This window comes from Athene noctua, chromosome 12 (assembly GCF_965140245.1).
Source record: "Athene noctua chromosome 12, bAthNoc1.hap1.1, whole genome shotgun sequence".
In the NCBI taxonomy this organism is placed as follows: Eukaryota; Metazoa; Chordata; class Aves; order Strigiformes; family Strigidae; genus Athene; species Athene noctua.
This window is the reverse complement of record NC_134048.1, coordinates 15,794,984-15,813,501: the sequence shown is the minus strand read 5'-3', so window position 1 is coordinate 15,813,501 and position 18,518 is coordinate 15,794,984. Positions and strand designations below refer to the sequence as shown.

Sequence of the window (18,518 nt, the reverse complement as noted above, 5' to 3'; positions counted from 1 at the left end):
CTCTCAATGGAGGGCATTCAAATAGGTTTGTGTTTCCAACAGGCTGCCCATTTCATTGAACTTGTTGGAAACTGATATCACTAGTATTCTGTCAGGATTGAAAGCAATCAATGGGTTCAGAATTTCTAGAGGAGAGGCTTGGAGGGACAGCGACACACACACTCATGTACCCACACCCACACATACTCAGTATGAGCACATAAGTCTCATTTCCTCAGGAAACTGAGCTAAAAATACATAGCACCCAAGAGAGACCAGCTGGGTGTACCTGCAGGCCGGGGGCAGCCATCAGAGCTGTGCATGGAACAGACCAAGCTCCGTCAGTTGGCTGATGGCTCTTTTTTTTTTGTATGTGTTTAGCACATCCTTGTGACTGAGCACAGACAGGGCTTAAATGAGCAGAGCTTTGACCCCAGCTCACTTCTCTTTTTCCATTATGTCACTAACTGGTTTTTTCTTCTTTGCTCCTGTTACAGGGTAGGGAAGGTGCCTTCATGGTGAGAGATTCAAGGCAGCCTGGCATGTACACAGTCTCTGTTTTCACCAAAGCATTAAGGTACAGCTGAGCTCAGCAGCTTTTTGCATCAATTACATCAATGAAATGGCTTCTATGAGAGTGTAATCTCTGTAGTTGTTTTGGAATTATAAAGAGAGAGCAGAAGGCTCATGAAAATCATGGAGGAAAACACTTCCAAAAAAGGCAGAAGAGTTAGCTGGCATTTGCAAAGTGTATTAATGGCTCCAGTTCTCCCTGCGTCTAATTATATGCCTATAAATAGTCCCTTAGACATCACTGGGGTTGTAATTTTGATGAAATTGTCCCCCCAACTAAAGTGTCACTAGGATCAACATGGACTACACGCTGGACTCATCAGAAGTGAGTAATACAAGACTAGTGAAAGGATTTCAATGATGGGTCAGAAAGTTTTGTTTCAGAAAGAAGAGGCAGAGAAACTTACTACTCAACCTGCTCATATCAGGAAACCTCAGCCTTTCTAGAGATGAGACCATCTATGAGTGAGAGGGAGAACATACAAGTATATAGCTTTTGTTACCAATTGCAGCTCACTCCTTGCTCCTCTCCCATTCTTTCTGCGCAGGGAAGGCTCTACCCTTTGCTTGTTTGTTCCTCTTCCATTTATAGCCCAAATTCCTGTATTTTTTTCTGCAACCTAGTTTTCCTCAAAGAAAACATCCTCTTTTTCAGCACGGATAACAATCCTGTTATAAAGCATTATCACATCAATGAGACAACTGACTTTCCCAAGCGATATTACTTGGCAGAAAAGCATGTGTTTGACTGCATCCCTGAACTTATCAACTATCACCAGCACAATGCAGCAGGTGAGTGAAGGCCGATGCTGACCAGGGGAAGCTACTGGTTTACCATGATGTCAGGTGACTGTTTTGAATGAAGGAAGGCTCCTAAGCCCTCTGTCCTTACAATGAAATGTTAAATGGCATCACCTTTTCTTCCACTTATCCTGGCACTTGGATGGCAGGAAATTACTATCTCAGGCCAGCTTCCAGAATTACATCTTCATTCTGGCTGTCCTCCTAAGGCTCACTATAACCAACACAGATGTCGTGATGACATACTTATAGAGAGCTCTTTCATTCCTATTTGAATGATGCTGCAGGGCCTTCTTGCCCAGGAGGTGATATATCCCTGGGCCTTGATTTGACACAGAGTTAGGGACATGGCCAGGATCCATAGCCAGACATGGAAGTCACCAAAGACTCCCATCCCTACAGTCCAGGAATACCAAGGGAAACCCTGGGCTTCAAAAATACCCTACAAATAAAAGGTATAATTTAGAATTTCATCCAAGTTAATAGAGACTGACAGCTCACATTTGCTAACTGACTGAAAACAAGAAATAAGTTGAAACTGCTCAGAACTGGCTTCCTTCAAGCAGGCAGGAAATCACAATCTGAATAGAGGTTCAGCTGCCCTCAAGTGGAGCTAAGAACTCAGTACAATAAATCTGCTTCCAGTATCCAAACCGCCTTCTGAGGTAGGGACAGCCACACATTCCATGACTGTGACAATAACTAGAACCCACGTTTTCCTCTGTTATTCAGGTCTTGTCACTCGCTTGCGGTATGCAGTCTCTTCTTGGAGAAAAACGGCCCCAATCACTGCAGGGCTGAGCTATGGTACGGTACTCTCATGACTGTATGGGAATCACACTCCTCACTGGTTAGCTGGGTGATCCTGAATATCCTCATGGATATTGATGAATATTCATATGGCTATCACCAGAATAAACAGCTTTCTTCAGATCTTTACACTGCACTATTCTCTAGATTATTATCTTTGTATTACCATTGATAACTGAATGAACTGATCATGCAGTGCCTTCAGGGAGGTGATGAGAATCCCAGGGTCTCAGTGAAGTCAACATTAAATACTGAAATGAATGCTGAACAAGGGTGATGGGAGGAGGAACATAGCATAACTTGATGAAATCCGAGTCCCTCCTGAAAGATGCCTCCATCTGTGTGTTGTTGTCTACAGAATTTTGCTGGCATCATCTTTACTGTAACTTTTGGAGACATCAAAAAAGCTCAAAACCATGTTGTGCTCGGTAGTACACATATGTATGGTAAAAACAATCCTCCCTGAAGAACTGGATAGACAAGACAAATGGGGAAAGAAAGGGGATGTTGTTCCTACTCTTGAACATGACCTGCAGCATGGACTAGTCAAACGAGCTACCAAAGGTCACATAGACACTTTAAGGGAGAGCCAGAAAGTCTCATTTTGAGTCATGTTTCAATGTTTAAGCCACAAAAACTTTTTGTTTCACATTTTACTGATAGATCATTACTCTTTCTCCCTTACAATCAACAGGAAAATTGGTCATTAACCCCTCTGAACTCACCCGTGTACAGGAAATTGGCAGTGGTCAGTTTGGTGTGGTCTACCTTGGCTACTTGCTGGAGAAGACAAAAGTAGCCATAAAGACCATTCGTGAAGGAGCAATGTCTGAAGAGGATTTCATTGAGGAAGCTAAAGTCTTGATGTAAGTAGTAGATTCACCAAGAAAATCAGACCCTGTAGGATTCATAATACTGAACCAGTGTTGTGATAATGTTCAGGAATATGAATGGGGAATCTAAACTTGGGTTATCTTCTATGTATCTAAATAGTATGTAGAGAGACCAGTGAGCTTCAAAGTGTATGTGAATTGCTATGTTTCTCTTAATACCCAGAATGGTCTTCCAGATCTCTGCTGATCTGGAAGGCAGGGTTAATTGCTGGTGTATTTTTGAGAGCAAAGTGGTTCTTGTCAAAAATAATTAGATGGAGAAATCTCTTAAAATTTGAGGGAAATTTTACTGAAAAACCTGGCCTACAAGATTTTTTTTTGCTTTGCACAACTGAAAATATTTCTCCTTGGTTTTATTGACTTTGTATTTTTTACATTTCCCTCCCTTCAAAATAGACAGAAGTGGATTTTATTTTAGTTTGATTGGATGGTTTTCCATGCAGAAGAGTCTTTTGGTGACCACTACCAATAAAATGAGATTATACTTAGTGCTACTTGACATTAGACTTGGTCTACACATTTTCTTCTTTCTGCTTTCATAGTTTGCCTTTGCAGAGAGAGGTGAAGCAGGGTGACATAGGCAATCATGTGTAACACACCTGCTGTAAGGACAGAAGGCACTGAGCCTGCTTCAGCCTCTTTTCCACCTTCCCTCCCCATCCCACAGGAAGCTGTCTCACCCCAAGCTAGTCCAGCTTTACGGTGTGTGCTTTGAGAACACTCCCATATGCCTGGTGTTTGAGTTCATGGAGAACGGCTGCTTGTCCGACTATCTCCGGAGCCAGCGGGGCAGTTTTTCAAAGGAAACTCTGTTGGGGATGTGCCAAGATGTGTGTGAAGGAATGGCTTATCTGGAACAAAACTCTGTCATCCACAGAGACCTGGTATGTTGGTCCCACATAGACTTTTTCTCTGCTGCAGCTGGGCATTTCCCTGTGCGTTCTCCCTTTGTAATTTCAGCTTTCATACTCCTCCTGCCAATTTGTTGACGGGGGATCCAGTATCTCCCCTCACTGCAGAAGAAGCATCAATACTTTAGGGAAAAAAAACCATCCCCTGGAGTGCTGATAAATCTATTTCCCTTGACTGTGTTTGGGAGAGAAGAGGACATAACATTTGTCTCTTTTTCTGAGTGGACTATTTCACTCCCCAAGAGCCCAGCTCCCACAGTTCCCGAATACTGACTTCATGTCTAAAATCAGTGAAAATGCCAAAAAATACCTGTTCTAACATATGTATAAACATGCATTGCTGATAAAATACTTTCAATTATGTGATGTTCCATCAAGCTGCATCAGTCAGTGCTGTTTTGTTAGGGGAGCAAGGACTGTGAGTAGCTGTGGATATTTTAGGGTCTTTCTCCGCCCTTTCTGGGCAACAAGGGCCTGCACGTCAGACTAATGGTTGAACAGCTTTCTTGGCAACAGGAACGTGCTGGCTGTACAATGTACAAGAAAACATGAGGACCTCAAGTTTTTGCCCTCTTTATATGGTGTGGTGTTTCTTTGATTCTCCTTTTTTTTTTAAAGCACTATCTGCTCTGCAACTGAGTGGCTGTGATAGTCTTTCAGCTCTGACCTTCTGCCTCTCCATCTTCTTTTCTTGCAGGCCGCTAGGAACTGCCTGGTGGGGGAATCCCACGTGGTCAAAGTGTCTGACTTCGGGATGTCAAGGTAATGTCACTGAGGCTATGCACCCTCCCTGTGGGGCTGTCATGGTTGGGGGGGGGCTACTCAGCACACTCCCTTCTTTTCCTTGTGCAGGATTGTCCTTGACGACCAGTATACCAGCTCCACAGGTACCAAGTTTCCAGTCAAGTGGTCTGCTCCAGAGGTTTTCTCCTACAGCAACTATAGCACCAAATCTGACGTTTGGTCGTTTGGTAAGAACCTCTTGTCAAAATGGAAAAAAGTCAACAAACACCAGCTCACAAAACCTAGGGGCTCACTCCTAAAGTAAACTCTCCTAAACACTACACCCTTTGGGCTCCAAGGGTGTTTTGCCTGATTAATGGCTTAGCAAAGCAAACCTAAATCATTTAAGTGAAAGAAGGGAAGAATATTAAACTACCTACATACTTTGGAACACTGCAAATGCTGCCCATTTAACATATTGTACCTGTACAAGGCTATATAATACCAAATAATGAACACTATTTCATGCTGGTATAGTAGGATTGTCCAAGAAAAGGTTGGAGAGTCACTGACAAGATTATATAAGGAAAGGAAAGACATTTAGGTACTACATCTCTGCACATCAGTCCTGGGCACAGATGCTTCACTCAAACCCTCTGCCTTTCCAAGTTTGCTCTGTTGACGCCATTTGCTTTATGCCAATCTGAAAATATTATTTCACTGCTCACATTTGCTCACCTCATTTCCTGCTCCCCAGTGCATTGTTTTACGATTTGCATCTGTTCTTTGGACTCCCTTCTGGACCCTCATAGATAAGAAAACCGTTGTATATTTTTTCCCCAAAGTCATCGGCGCTAGAGATAACAAAGGCTATCCCCTGGCCTGTCGATCTGGCACACTAATGTATCTGGCTCATCTCCAGCTAGCATGCAAATCGCAGTGCTGCAGAATGAATCGGTGCAGTGTGCTGTGCACAGCACACAGTCAATGGGGTGCCACTCAGCTCTGTGCCCAGCAGTAAATAATGCAGGATTATAACCTCTGCTAGTCTGCGCTTCTGAATTCTGTGTTTCCTTCTCCCTTTACTGTCTTCTGCTGTGGTTGGAGTTGTGCATTCCTGTGGTGGGTTATGAGCAGCACAGTGGGAGCGGGGTGCTCAGACCCACAAAACTGCTTTCACAAACCCAACCTGGAGACGCTTTGGAGGGCACCATTCCTATTTCTGTGTCCCCTGGCACATGGAGGAGGCTGTCAGCACTCACCACATAGTAACAAGGGACAATATTTACCAGTGGAGCTCTCTCTGACATGGGGAGAGATGCTACTTTGGTAAGAATGTTCTGCTTCACAACCCCGAAATTGGCCTGTGCACTGAGATCCAGATGCTTCCAAACAGGGGCCTCAGTTTGATTTACAGTCAAGCCAAGCCTGGTGAAGTTGGCTCAGTCCAGTTTCGGGGCTGAATAAAATACCGGTGAGCTTTGTTTGCATTGGTCAGTCCTTCTTTGTGAAATGTAAACGCAGCAGTGTTGTACATCTGTCAGACTTGCTATCTCCCATCCAGTGGGGTTTGCATAAGAGGATTCCTCTGTCATGTCATGGTCTCATGACTGTGGGGAAGCTTTCTGCTCCACTACTCTGTAGCCCATTCATCTCTTCTGCCAGGCCTGAAATCCTGCTGTGCCCAGGAGAACAAAATGAGTGTGAGAAATTCCCAGCGCGGGAATCTGTACGCTGAGGGAGTACAAGTGCTTTGCTTATTCTTCAGTAAAGCCAGTATCATTGGTGAGAAGCTGCAATCTCTATGCATTTTCCTATTTGAAGAATTCAAAGCTGGAAAGCAAGCATTATTTAGCTAAGTTGATTGTGGAGTTTCACAATTTCATTTCAGATCAATCTATCTATCTGTCTGTCTCCATTTTCTAATACAATGTGAACACAGGTTACCAAGTCAGTCATATTGGATGATCAAAGAAATGAAACCTAAGAAAATAAACACAGATGCCTTCTATTTACTTCATTTGCAAAGCCTCTCTGATCTGCTGGCCAACCTCAATGTATTCCACAGTCTTTTTGTCTTTGCCTGTCTCTCTTCCACCACACTAGAGAAGCACAAGTTTCTGTACTCCTCTAAACAGTAATCATAGGAAAACATTTGACTGTTTAAGAAAAGGGAAAATGTGCCACAATCTTCTGAAACTCCACTGTCATTGCATGTGAATTCATCCCAGTGAATCACACCACCTGGGACATTTTGCAGGCAAGGAGATCCCAGTCCTGAGGCTAAGCTGACTAACAAGAATGGAGCTGTTCATATTGCTTTCTTGCTTCTGAGTCTCACCAAAATACAAGCAGATTCTGGTGTAGGACACACTGCAGGCAGGAACACCAGTGACATGTCTGTTGTATGCAATTAACTGGAAGCAAAAACAGAGAAACTGAACCAGTGACAAAAAGTGAGTTCTCTTCCCCAGATTACACAACTGGATGGAGTACATGCACAAGCACTCCCTCTTCTTCACAGTTTGGGAGAAGACATACAACACAGCTCTGCTTTCTGACATGTAACACACTTAGACTTCATCTGACTCATGGGGAAAGACATCCCTGTCATGCTAGACTATCATGAAGTAGGATGCAGAGAATTCAAGCTTGCAGTGACCAAAGCGGTACTTCCACACAGTGCAGTGCCCAGCACAGATCCTAGCTGGCATCCTCAAACTGTACAGATGTGGCCTGATTTTTCAGATATGTACTGAGAATCTGAGTGAAAATGCTTTTCCAAGTAACAGAGACCAATGTTGAGAGCAGGTGGAAGGTGGCTGTGGGCCTGCTGAGGATTTTATTTGCTTCTTTTTTATTTTTCTCATTTGTTTGCTTTAGGAGTGCTGATGTGGGAGGTCTTCAGTGAAGGTAAAATCCCTTACGAGAATCGCACCAATGGAGAAGTGGTGGAAGAAATCAATGCAGGATTTCGGCTTTACAAACCCAAGCTGGCCTCCAAGGCAATTTATGAGGTCATGAGCCACTGCTGGAGGATGGTTAGTATCGTAATGGGAGAGCACTAGTTCCCAAAGACAAGAGCTCTCTTCCCCTTGGCTTTTAGGAAGAGAGAGAGGAATACACTTCACAAGCTAACAAAGATAAAATCCTGGAGGTGAAACACTCTGTAGCTTTCATCTGTGCTAGCAAGCAAACTCTAGGCTCTTTGCCTTTTATTTAAGCTGCCATTTCTATAGTGTGTTGACTTCACTGAGAAGCCTATGTAGTGTACCTAACTGAAGTTAATTCAACAGTTTGCTTCCTAAGAAAGCTGTGGATCTGTGGGGCTGAGTTTTAATAGTAATAGTAAAAATGACAGTCAACCTGTTAAAATGTACTTAGTGTACACTAGGCAAAATTCACTGCTAGTAGAAAGGAAACATTGTACAGAACGAAGTTCATTCTTCCGTTGGCATTTTCTCTATAACAATAGATTGTATTTTTGCTAATACTCAGTTTCTTCACAAGGTTTTACTTCCTAACCATGCCATTCCTCTCAAGCTTACATTAATGTTCTCTCTCTCTCTTCTTTCCCCTGCTCAGAAGAAAGATGACAGGCCATCCTTTTCTGTTCTGCTGTATCAGCTGAGTGAAATCTCTGAGTTTGATCTGTAATCATGGCACCGGCCACTAAGTGAAGCTAAGAGAGTCCTGAGAGGGCAGATGGTTGGATTTTCCCCACACAAAGCATTAACAGGAATCCTCTCACCATAGACACTTGCCATATGCCTGGGGAGAAGGAGAGGGCAGAGGCTGGTACTTCCAGACAAGATACCCCCAGGTCTTCCAGAGCCTAGACAAGTCACAGGCTTTGGTTTGGCCAAGAATGTGATTTGCATCGTACAAGCAGAGGCAGCAACTGAGCAGAGTCCTGAACCACACAATCCAGCAAGTGTATTTCTCCTGAAGATACAGCCTCAAAACTAAGAGATCTGACATTGCTATTCCAGTTCTGTGAACTCCCAAATGAAGGTCTTCCCTGGGGTAAAAACCGCTGTCTTTTACTGAGGAGGAATGTTTAGACATCTCCATGGCTCTCTAATTCAGAGTGGGCTGGACCTGAAAGCTCTGAACAGGAATAAGCCTGGGACACACAGGAACAGGCTGGATTTAGTGACTGCATTTCTGATGCTGATATTTCAAGGTGGATTTGTTCTCCCTCTGAATGATTTTCTCTGAAACTGTGGTATAACAGGAACAGGATTCTGGTACCTGATAAACTGAAGAGGTGTCTCCGTATGCATGCGAGTTTGTAAGGAAGGAAGAGACAAGGCAACGTGTTGAAGAGTCTTGAAATTCTCTTTTGCACTGTATAGTGAGTGGGAAAATGGGACTCTGATGCAAATGGAGACATTCTTGGAGGGTGGAAGTCAAAGCTGAAAGTCTGTATTGTTTTTTTTCTTCAGTCTTTCTACATGATAAGATAAATACATGATCTGCATCCAATTTCTTTGAACAGAGTATGGAGGACTGAGCAGTGCAGAGTGCTATGTTTTTCCAGTCCAGGACAAGGCAGGATCCCAGGATCTGATTATCTGTGAAAGGTACAGGAACCTACTCTAGAACTGGTGTGTTTGGAAGGAAGGAGCCTGAGGGCTCAGAATGGTAACCACGAGGAGAAAACATGCAGAGCGTGTGCTCAATGCAGCAGTGATAATGAGAAGAGTTTTCTCATACTTCAAAGAGTAACTGAATCATCACAAGACTATTCCATCTCTTCTGTGAACAAAGGGACCGAACAAAAACAAGTCCTATATGAATGGACTGCCTGGGTACTTACCCCATGAGGAGGTCCACACTATGTGGTGACAGCAGATGAAGGTATAAACCATATCCATCTCCTGGTATTTCAATTAAAATCTGTATTTTCAGCAAAGACAGAGACATTGTTTTGACGTAACTGACCTCAAAATCAAAAGTGTGGGTGTTGGTGTCCTGCAGAATTTGTAAATAAGATCAGGACTTTCTGCTAAGCATTAACAATAACTAGAGAAGTCAAGAGGGCTCAGAGATGATATGTGCATATGTGCAGTATGTATTTTTGATGCTTCTCTGTTTGGGCAGGTGAGAATGTGAGTAAACCTTACGTGACAGCAGTTTACAAAAACTGTGAAGTGCAAACTTCCAGCAGCAATCTCTCCTGTCGTTACAGAAGTCAGGTTCAAATATGTTTGCCAACAGAAATGGAACAAGGAAATAATGTCATCCCATGATCTACATATCCTGCATCAAACTATTTCTTCATAGAGGGAGGCTTAATTTTTGGTATTCTTCAGATCCATGGTTCTAGGGCAGCTTTTAGGAGCCAGAATATTTGTTCAGGTATACGAATATGGCAAGGCATTAGTTCCTGCTTTATACATCTTCCCACTTTGTTTTGATTTCACAATATTTTATTTGGTTTACTCCTACAAATATTATGCATAACAGCTCTCCCAGGCAAGGAGAATCCTAATATTCAAACTGGAGGTTGTCAATCCTAAATGAAGGATCACAGTGCTACCTTTGAATAGGGATTGCTGCCAAAGTCCCTCAGTAGTCTGAACCACGATGCGGAATATGAGCATCTATAAATAGATTTTGAATTTTTGCCTACAGTGAATTTAAGCTAAATTCCTCTTTGTCCCTCTCATCCTTTAGTCTGAGTTAGCCTGTTGTCACATTCTGGTGATGCTAAATTTGGCATTTAGCCAGTGAAGTTTCCCGTAGCCCTAACCATGTTAAACTGCACACCTACAGCTAAATTTGAGGACAGCTGGCCATAACCCTATTTTCTCCCACTCTTCACTGCACTTAGACAATCTGTACAGCCATGGGATACTCTGAAACAATTCTTCCCTGAGCACAGACACTCTGTGGCAGGGTTATCTGCAGCTCACAAAGTTACGCTTCTAGCTTGCTGCCCCCTCCATCCTTGGAGGAACCAGGGGTCTGTTGAGCTTGAGGAGGTTGCTATTAAGTAGCATCAATATTGCTCTGCTAGGTAATGTTTCTGAGATTATATTTATATTTGGGTAAGTGTAATATTTATTAGCTAGTGTTGCACAAAGTAATATTGTTCAGTTTTCTCTGGCAGTGTATGTGTATGATATGTATTTTTACAAACAATAAAACTGATGAGTTCCAACTGTTATGTTATATATTAGCAAAAATGCAAAATACATCCTCATGCACTTAGACAGCTTGCTCGTCCTCCAGATCATCCCCACCAAGAAGCAAACAGGCTGCTTCTTGGCTTTCTGAAATATCTCTGCTCCGCAGAACTTCTGGGGTTAGATTATGTGCTGGGTTTACGGGGGTAGGAAGTATTCAGAATGTCTGCAAATTGTGTAATTTACTGTATGGACACATAGATTTTTGTCTAAACATCCATTGTGGTGTCTTTAAATTCTCTGAATCTTCATAAAATAGGGGTAGTAATATTTGAGTGCTCCCAAAGGGTGTTTCCCCATAATTATTTACCGGGGACTTCACAAATCTGAACAGGACAGTGTCATACTGCGGTAACCGCATGATATTAATTGATATTAATACACTGTAACACACAGTGTATTATGGTATGGTCTTCTCACAGCAGTTTTAAGGCCTGTGCCCTTCATTTGGCTTAACTAGGTATGTTCCCCACAATGTAGAGGTGAGAATATCAGCTGTCTTCTGCTGCAGAATGAATAACCCTTCTCTGAATACCCCTTCCCTGCCTCCTTGGAAAGTATTTGTAACGTGCTGAATGTTTAGACCGTTCCCCCTTTGCCAGTTTGACCCTCTCCGCTTGGTTGTACTTCAGAGAGGTGAGAGGATGTGCTTGTCCCTGCCTTTGCCACCTGGTTACCCCAGGTGGTGGGTGCACGGCTCTGTCTATGTCGCACACTTGGCCGGAGCCGAGGCCCGGAGCACTGTCCCAGCGTGTCCCTGACCTGCTGCTGAGATGGCCGGGTGCTGGCACAGCCAGGCTGGCATCCCAGCTAGGAAAAGGCAGTCAAGCAGTAACCTCGTCTAGAAAGAGCAGCTGATGCTTCTCAGTGGAGAGCACTGACTGGAGTGAGTGCAGCGGCATTAGCCATGAAAAACTCTTTCCTGGGCACGTGCTGGTCACCCCAGGGAAGTAGGGTTTGTTGGTACTTGTTCTGGTGAATAATTACCTTAAAATCCGGACTGAAAAAAGACAGAATTTCCTGAAACATTTTTTAATGAACATATTTCTCTCTGATGTTTGACTTTGTCCTCTCTGAATGCTGCGCTTGTCAGCACGGCAGGGTTCAGGTGAATGGCTCTGCTAAATCTCACTTGGCAGCCACTTCAAATTGGTGTGTATTCTTCTGTTCAGCTCACCCCGTCACCATGTTATCTCTCCCCCACACACATAACCAGCTGATGCACACACTCCTGCATCTGTAGCTGCATGGGGCCTGCCCCTCACTGCCATTCCGCCCAGCCTGCAGAGAGATCTGCAGGACAAATGCAGAGAAGCTCATTTTATTATTCTACCATCTAAGAAAACACAGAGCATAAAATTACAACAATATCATAACAGTCATGGAATTCCCATCACCCTGAGCCTGGCTGATCATGGGAGCAGATTAAACTGTGCAAAAATACTCCACAGCAGTTTTTACTGCCATAGTTTTCTTGAGCCGACCTTGTTTCCCCCATGGCCTCAGAGCAGTATTAGCTGTTAAATCTTTTGGATCTGCAGTAACTGTGCTCACTTACTGAATTTTTCTGACAAGTAATAAATAGTAAAAAGAATAATGATGGCTACAAAATGTTCCAGTCAAAGGTGAGATAGAAGAAATGCTATGAAGGGGAAGAAGAGTCTACTCCCAGAGATGCTATTAACAGATTTTTTTTTCAGGTGTGGTTCTGTGCATTAAAACAAAGATAGTTCCTCAGACCGCCTTGCTGCTTTTGTAGGCTGATGCTCAGGAAAGGGACACTGCCAGGATCAACAAGGATATATATCTAGACCTGTATCTAGTCTTTCAAGAGTTCTTGGGTATCCACCGATGTCTTTCAACAAACAGACAGCCCCATCAGAAGCTGGGAGGGCAGCAGAAAAAAGAATGAAGGCCCCGTACAGGGTTTCTATCAATCACCATGAGGCTGTGTTCCTCTGAAAGCTGTAAGAGGTCCAGTTTGGATTTCACAGTAGATCTAAAGAGCCGTATTCGAGCTTTAAAAAGAAGCATGAGCAGAAGGACTGGAAACTTGTCCCTGAAGAAATATGCCAGATGCCAAAAATGCCAAAAAGATCTTTTGGATGCGGTGCTGACTTAGAAGAGGCTTGGAGCTCTGAGGAAAGGCATTGCCTTCTGGTTTTGGTCTCTAACACGCTCAGCGACCCAAGGCTTTCTATGTATTAAGAGGGCTTGCGTTAAAATGGCAGGTAAAACCTAAGGAAGGGACAGGTGCTCTGAGGGGGAGAGAGGCTGAACACCCGAACCCCGCAGCCTCAGCAGCCGGGCGATGGGGAAGCCCAGCCGGCTCCTGCCTTCTCAGCGACCCAAACGCTCTCACCCAGCTTCAGGCCTCCGGGGGGCTGCGGCAGCCGCCCCCGGCCCTGTCCCCGCCGCGCACCGGGGGGGCTGGTGGCCTTCCCCCCGCCCGCGGGGGGGCCCACGGGCATCGCTCTGCCGCCACCCCAGCCTTCCCCCGGTGGAGCGGCCGCGGCGGGAGGGCCCCACGGCGGCGGGGGGGGATGCGGCCCCCGGCCCCGCAGCGCATCGCCCGCGCTGCCCGGGGGAGGAGCCGCCCGCGCCGCTCCAGCCCCTTCCCGCGGCGGGGACCGGGGCTCCCCCCGCCGCCGTGCGGAGGGGCCGGCGGAGAGCCGCGGAAGTGCACTTGCTGCAGCCATTTCCTGCTCTTTGTGCGGGCGGCGCGGAGCATCCCGCGGCGCGGAGCATCGCACCCCGCGGAGCGCCAGGTGAGCGGGGCGGAGGGGGGGGGACGGACGGACGGACGCGGGGGAGGCGCGGGGGATGCGCGGGCGATGCGCGGCTTCACCCCCTCCCTTCCGCCCTCCCTCCCTCTCCCGGGGCTGCGCCCGCCGCCGCCGAGCCCGGTGCCCCCCGGGCGGGCTGAGCGGGGCCGGGGGGGGCAGCGGCGGGGCAGGTGCCGCCGCCCCGGGGCAGAGGGAGGGCGGGAGGCCCGGCGGGCCGGGAGGGGATGTGCGGGGATGTATCCCACAATGCTTAGAGCTACCTGCGGCGTCCAGCCTCCCCGCGGCCGCTGCAAAGCGCCGGGGGAAAAAAAATAGCGCAAATCCCCCCCCCTCTTCCCTAACACCCCCCCTCCCCTCCAGCGCCGCCCCGCATCCCGGCTCGGCGCCCCCAGGACTGGGGAGGGGGCCGAGCCCCGGGCCCGGCGGGCGCTGCAGGCCCCACCGCGGGCGGCAGCGCGAAGCCGAGCCGGGGTCGCGGCGATGCTGAGCGCAGGGAGAAAGGGGGATGGAGGAGGTGATGGAGGAGGTGATGGAGGAGGTGATGGAGGAGGTGATGGAGGAGGTGATGGAGGAGGTGATGGAGGAGCGGCGGAGCCGGGCCGGGGGCTGAAGGTGGCCCCGGCGGGGGCTCCCGAGCAGCGCCCGGATCACCCGTGGCGTGAAAATATGGTGTCCCTGGGGGCGGAGGGGGAAGGAGGAAGCGAGGGGGTCTGAGCCGGGGTTGGGAGCGATGGGCTGGAGCTGCGCCCGCAGGTTCGCCCTTTGGCGTCGGTTGGAGTCGGCAAAACCTCTTTCCGTTCCAAAACCGCCGCGTTTCCCGTTGCGTGAGGGCGGTGAGGAGCAAGGTGCGCCCCGGGAAGCGTTTCTTTGTATCGAACTTTCCACCCGAGGACGCTGGAAATGCGTGGTGCCAGCCGCATCCCGCCTGGGGAGGAACGGATGGATTCTGCAGGAAACCTCCGTGGGTTGGAAGGACCGGGAAGGAATAAGGAGAAGAAACAGAGGCACATGCTAAAACCTCCCTGCCTGCTCGGGGTTGTTTTGGAGGAGGGTGACGGTTGTGTCTGTGCTGTCAGAGGACACCGCCAGCAGCAGAGCTTGTCCCCCTTCGCCATCTGCCGCTTTCCACGGGGGGGTCCTGACTGGGGGGGTTGGGTCACAAAGATCTGGTAGAATTAGGCTGAGTCGCTAAACCCTCTGTGCCCTTCCTGCCCTGCACAGATAACCAAGAAAAAGCACCCTCATGTTTTGCATGATGACAGTTGTCTGGGGTTAGTCACTGAGATGGGTGACTAGCCTGGTATTTTGGTGTCTGTCACAGCCGTATAATTCTAGGGTAACTCCCTGCAGAGGATAATTATTTTCTCCTTTTCTCTGTACAGTTAATTGTTATTAAGCCTGAGGAACATGGAAAAATCTTCCATTTTCTGACCAGGGTCTGTTGAGCAAAGCAGACTATGTTGATTTCATGAGAATAATTTTATTAACAATCAGTTATCATCTTTGCATGAAAAATTGAAAGATTGGTTTTGGAAGATCAGTAACTGTTAATAATGCTGTCCTGTATGATTTGATTTCCCAAGAAGCACTTTAACTGTCAGCTGTGGGGTTGCTTGTAAACTTGCTCTAAATTTCTCATCTATATTAGAAATGTAGCTTCCTATACCTGCCTCCTTCCCTGACACTCTTTCTCTGGCATGAGGGGAAAAAAAAAAGTTATTCTAAAAGAAATAAATTCCAAAATAATTGTGTTGCTGAGATACAGGAACAGCATAAATGCCTGGAACTCAGCCCTAATGGAATGGCAGAAAATGTACAGATACAGAAAACCAGCTTCAGGAATCATGCAGTTTGGCTTGCTTTTTTAATGGAAGGGTAATTTCATGGTTATTAACATCTGTGTCTATGTAGGGCAGGAGCCCAGCTCTGCCAGCCTCGCTCATCCTGGCTGTGTTTATTTACTCGTGCAAAGAACCTCCTGACTGTGGTGGTGGTTGCAATTACAAGTAATTCTGAGAGCATGAGTGAAGGGGTTGATGGCATGCATTCTAAAACACGGGGCACTTTAATTCCATGCATTTTAGGCAAGGGTCAAACTAAAGTTTTGCACCCTGAAGTTATTCTTCTTGACAAAAATACATTGGTGGCCAGGAACATTTATCCTCCTTGTGCTGTGAGGCAGTGGGTATCAGGATCACTCTGCTTTTATGCACCCAAGACGTCAGTCTGCTGGGCTACTTGTTGGGCCAGGGTGGTTCCTGACCACTGGTTAGATGCTGTTTTGGAGTAAAAGGGAGAAGCATTATAACAGGGGCAAAAATAAATTAAATTACTTTCCCAGGTTACCCAGGGACTGGGCATCAAAGCTGGAGAAGAATCCCAGATGGTCAGGAGGTAGCCAGAAAAAGTTTGTCCTCCTTCTCTACATTGCCATCTCCCCAGCAAAAGTCATTTTGCTGCTCATCTCACCCCAAGCTTGCAGGGCTTGGACCCTGTCTTACTACCAGTCTCCTGGGCAATCCCCATTTTTTTCTTGCTTCCTTTCCTGCTCTTAGTATTTTAGTACAAACTGCAGCTCCAGCGTGAATGTCTGCTGTAGGAACAGGTGAGCTGAAAACCCAAAACAGCCTGTGCCACTTTCTCAGAGCTCTCAGCTGTGCAGCTTGGAAGCAAGCACACGTGCATGCAACATATTCATTGTGCCCCCTGCTTTTAAAAGTCTTTCTTTGTTCCCCCAAGCTGCTCTAACAATGAAGTCGTCTTTGTTCCTCTCGCTGCGAAGACAAAGATATTGCCCCGATATTTCTGGGCAAGCCTTTTGGTGAGGAAGGTAGGACCTGCAAATTCAGACATCTGGAATATCCATCTTCGCTCCTTCCCAAAGCCTTCCTATGCTGTCTGTTAGATCTGGCCCCCAGGCTGCTGCCACAACAGAGCTGCCATTTCAGGAACTCTTAATTTCCATTTCAGGGTGGTGGGGCCATGCCCTGTGCCTGCACCCCACATGTCTGGCTCCCTGCAATGTCCAGAAGTCCCAGGGCCTCTGTGGTCATTTGGCTTTAGAAGGTGTAAGAGATGGCCAGAGGAGTTGCGATTGAGATGCAGGATGGGAAGAGGAAGTCTCTGCAGCAGATGGGCAGAAAGTGTGGGCAGCACTTGTTAGCACCAGTGCTCATTAGCAGAAGAGGTAATCAGCCCAATGGCTGCATCCCTCTCCAGGGTTTCACTGGGGTGGGGTTGGCTCCTGCCAGGCTTATGTTCAGTTTTGCCAAAACATGTAGGACCAGAGGGACTTTGGCCTCTGACCAGCAGCAGCAGGATATGGAGAAGAAAGTAGTTTTGTCAGACTGCTCCCAGCAGCCTGCATGACTGTGTTTGCGTCCACGCAGGCAGGATATGCTTCCTGTGTGCGAGGAAGAGCCTCGCCCTGCTACACACGTGTTACGGCAGCAAAAAAGCCCCGTTCCTGGGCAGGCTGCTGTGCTGCTCCCCAGGCAGCGAGGCCCCCATCCCTATGGCCATGTGTGCCAGAGTGCTGTCAGCAAACCACCAACATGGGCTGACTCTCTTCCCAGCATGGCCATCCGTGCCCTCGGGCCCACGTGGTGGGTGGTGGTTAAGGCTTAATGAGAACTTTTTGATGAATGTCCCCAGGGATCCCCATCTTCCCTGGGCTGGAGCCGCTTGGTCGCTGCCCCGTTTCCTGACAGTTGCCCTGGACCGAGGGGATGAAGCTGGATTTGCCAGGGCAGCCCCAGCACATTTGTGTAAGAAACCTTTTTGCGGGAAGGTGAGGGAGGATGGCGTGGGTCTGTTGCAGTGGGACTTCCCCTTTTGGCTCTCCCGGGCAACCCGTGTGGTGGGGGGAGACCACACAGCGCCCCATGGACCGGGCCAAGCCATGCTGCTGTCTTCAGAGCCTTCCCCAGTGCACAGCCCCTCTCACTGCTGGGTGCTTCCTACTGGCAGTGGAGCCCAACCACAAGCAGGGCCCCCGCCAGCCCTACAGCCACCCCAAGGAGCAGGCAAGGGGCCGCTTGGGGCTGCTCTTCTATGGACGATCTGGGGTGAGGATCCAGGTCTGCCAGCCCTGGAACATCACACGCTCCGGCTGTAAGGTTGCTGTCTGTCGCAGTGTGGTGCAGGCATGAGACCCAGGGGAAGTCCTGGCAGACCACGCTTTTCCCCGTCGCCTCCGTTGGTTTTGTTATTGTGCTTAGGAAAGCGTAGAACTGAAATTGGGAGTCCCCGTGAAGACTCATCTGTTAAACCCACAAAGTCTGTGTAGTTTTTCCATCTGCGTCCAGGTTCTTGCGTTCTGCTCAACCGTGGCAAAGCACGGGGTGGGCCAACAGATGATTGCACCACTGGCTCACTATGGCTTGACACTTCCTTTTCTGTTCATATATTTCTACACACTGACTCTCTTCCTCTATTTGAGTGCAAGATCTTTGGGGCAGGAACTGGCTTAGTCTGGCAGGTTTGTGGCTGCCCAGCAGAGCAGGACCCTGACACCGTATTTGGAACCATATCTTCTGGTATGGCCCAAACAGCAGCAATAATTGAGTCCCTTCATTTGCTGAGCTCTTTGGATGTCACAGGATTACTGTGGAAGCATCTTTGATTATAGCAGACTGCCAGCACCTTGCACAAATGGCCACAGAGTTTGACTTAGGGAAAAATGAAAAATGAGCCCAAATAAACAGTCACCATCCTCAGAGCTGTAAAGTGGAAGGTTTTCGTCTTCCTAAGCCTGAAGTATGTAATGAAGCACGTGTGAGTACCAGGGGTGTCGTTCTGGGAGCCCAGAGACGAGTCTCGAGGCACTAGAGGATGGTGGAGAGCGGT

General features: G+C 47.4%; 2 protein-coding genes across 4 annotated transcripts in view; both read left to right on the top strand.

Annotated features, from left to right (window-relative positions):
• ITK (IL2 inducible T cell kinase) overlaps positions 1-10,698 on the top strand; it is a 33,682-nt gene extending 22,984 nt beyond the window's left edge. For both annotated transcript variants that reach the window (XM_074915755.1, XM_074915756.1), the window contains exons 9-17: positions 477-556; positions 1,208-1,344; positions 2,086-2,160; positions 2,858-3,029; positions 3,724-3,940; positions 4,665-4,729; positions 4,820-4,938; positions 7,574-7,731; positions 8,276-10,698. In XM_074915755.1, the coding sequence (XP_074771856.1) occupies positions 477-556; positions 1,208-1,344; positions 2,086-2,160; positions 2,858-3,029; positions 3,724-3,940; positions 4,665-4,729; positions 4,820-4,938; positions 7,574-7,731; positions 8,276-8,347 (1,095 nt within the window). In that variant the 3' untranslated portion in view covers positions 8,348-10,698. The remainder of the gene's footprint in view (positions 1-476; positions 557-1,207; positions 1,345-2,085; positions 2,161-2,857; positions 3,030-3,723; positions 3,941-4,664; positions 4,730-4,819; positions 4,939-7,573; positions 7,732-8,275) is intronic.
• A 2,705-nt stretch (positions 10,699-13,403) lies between these two features.
• The window catches only part of CYFIP2 (cytoplasmic FMR1 interacting protein 2), a 56,793-nt gene continuing 51,678 nt past the window's right edge, over positions 13,404-18,518 (top strand). For both annotated transcript variants that reach the window (XM_074915652.1, XM_074915650.1), the window contains exon 1: positions 13,404-13,652. The gene's annotated coding sequence lies outside the window, so the exon portion shown is untranslated. The remainder of the gene's footprint in view (positions 13,653-18,518) is intronic.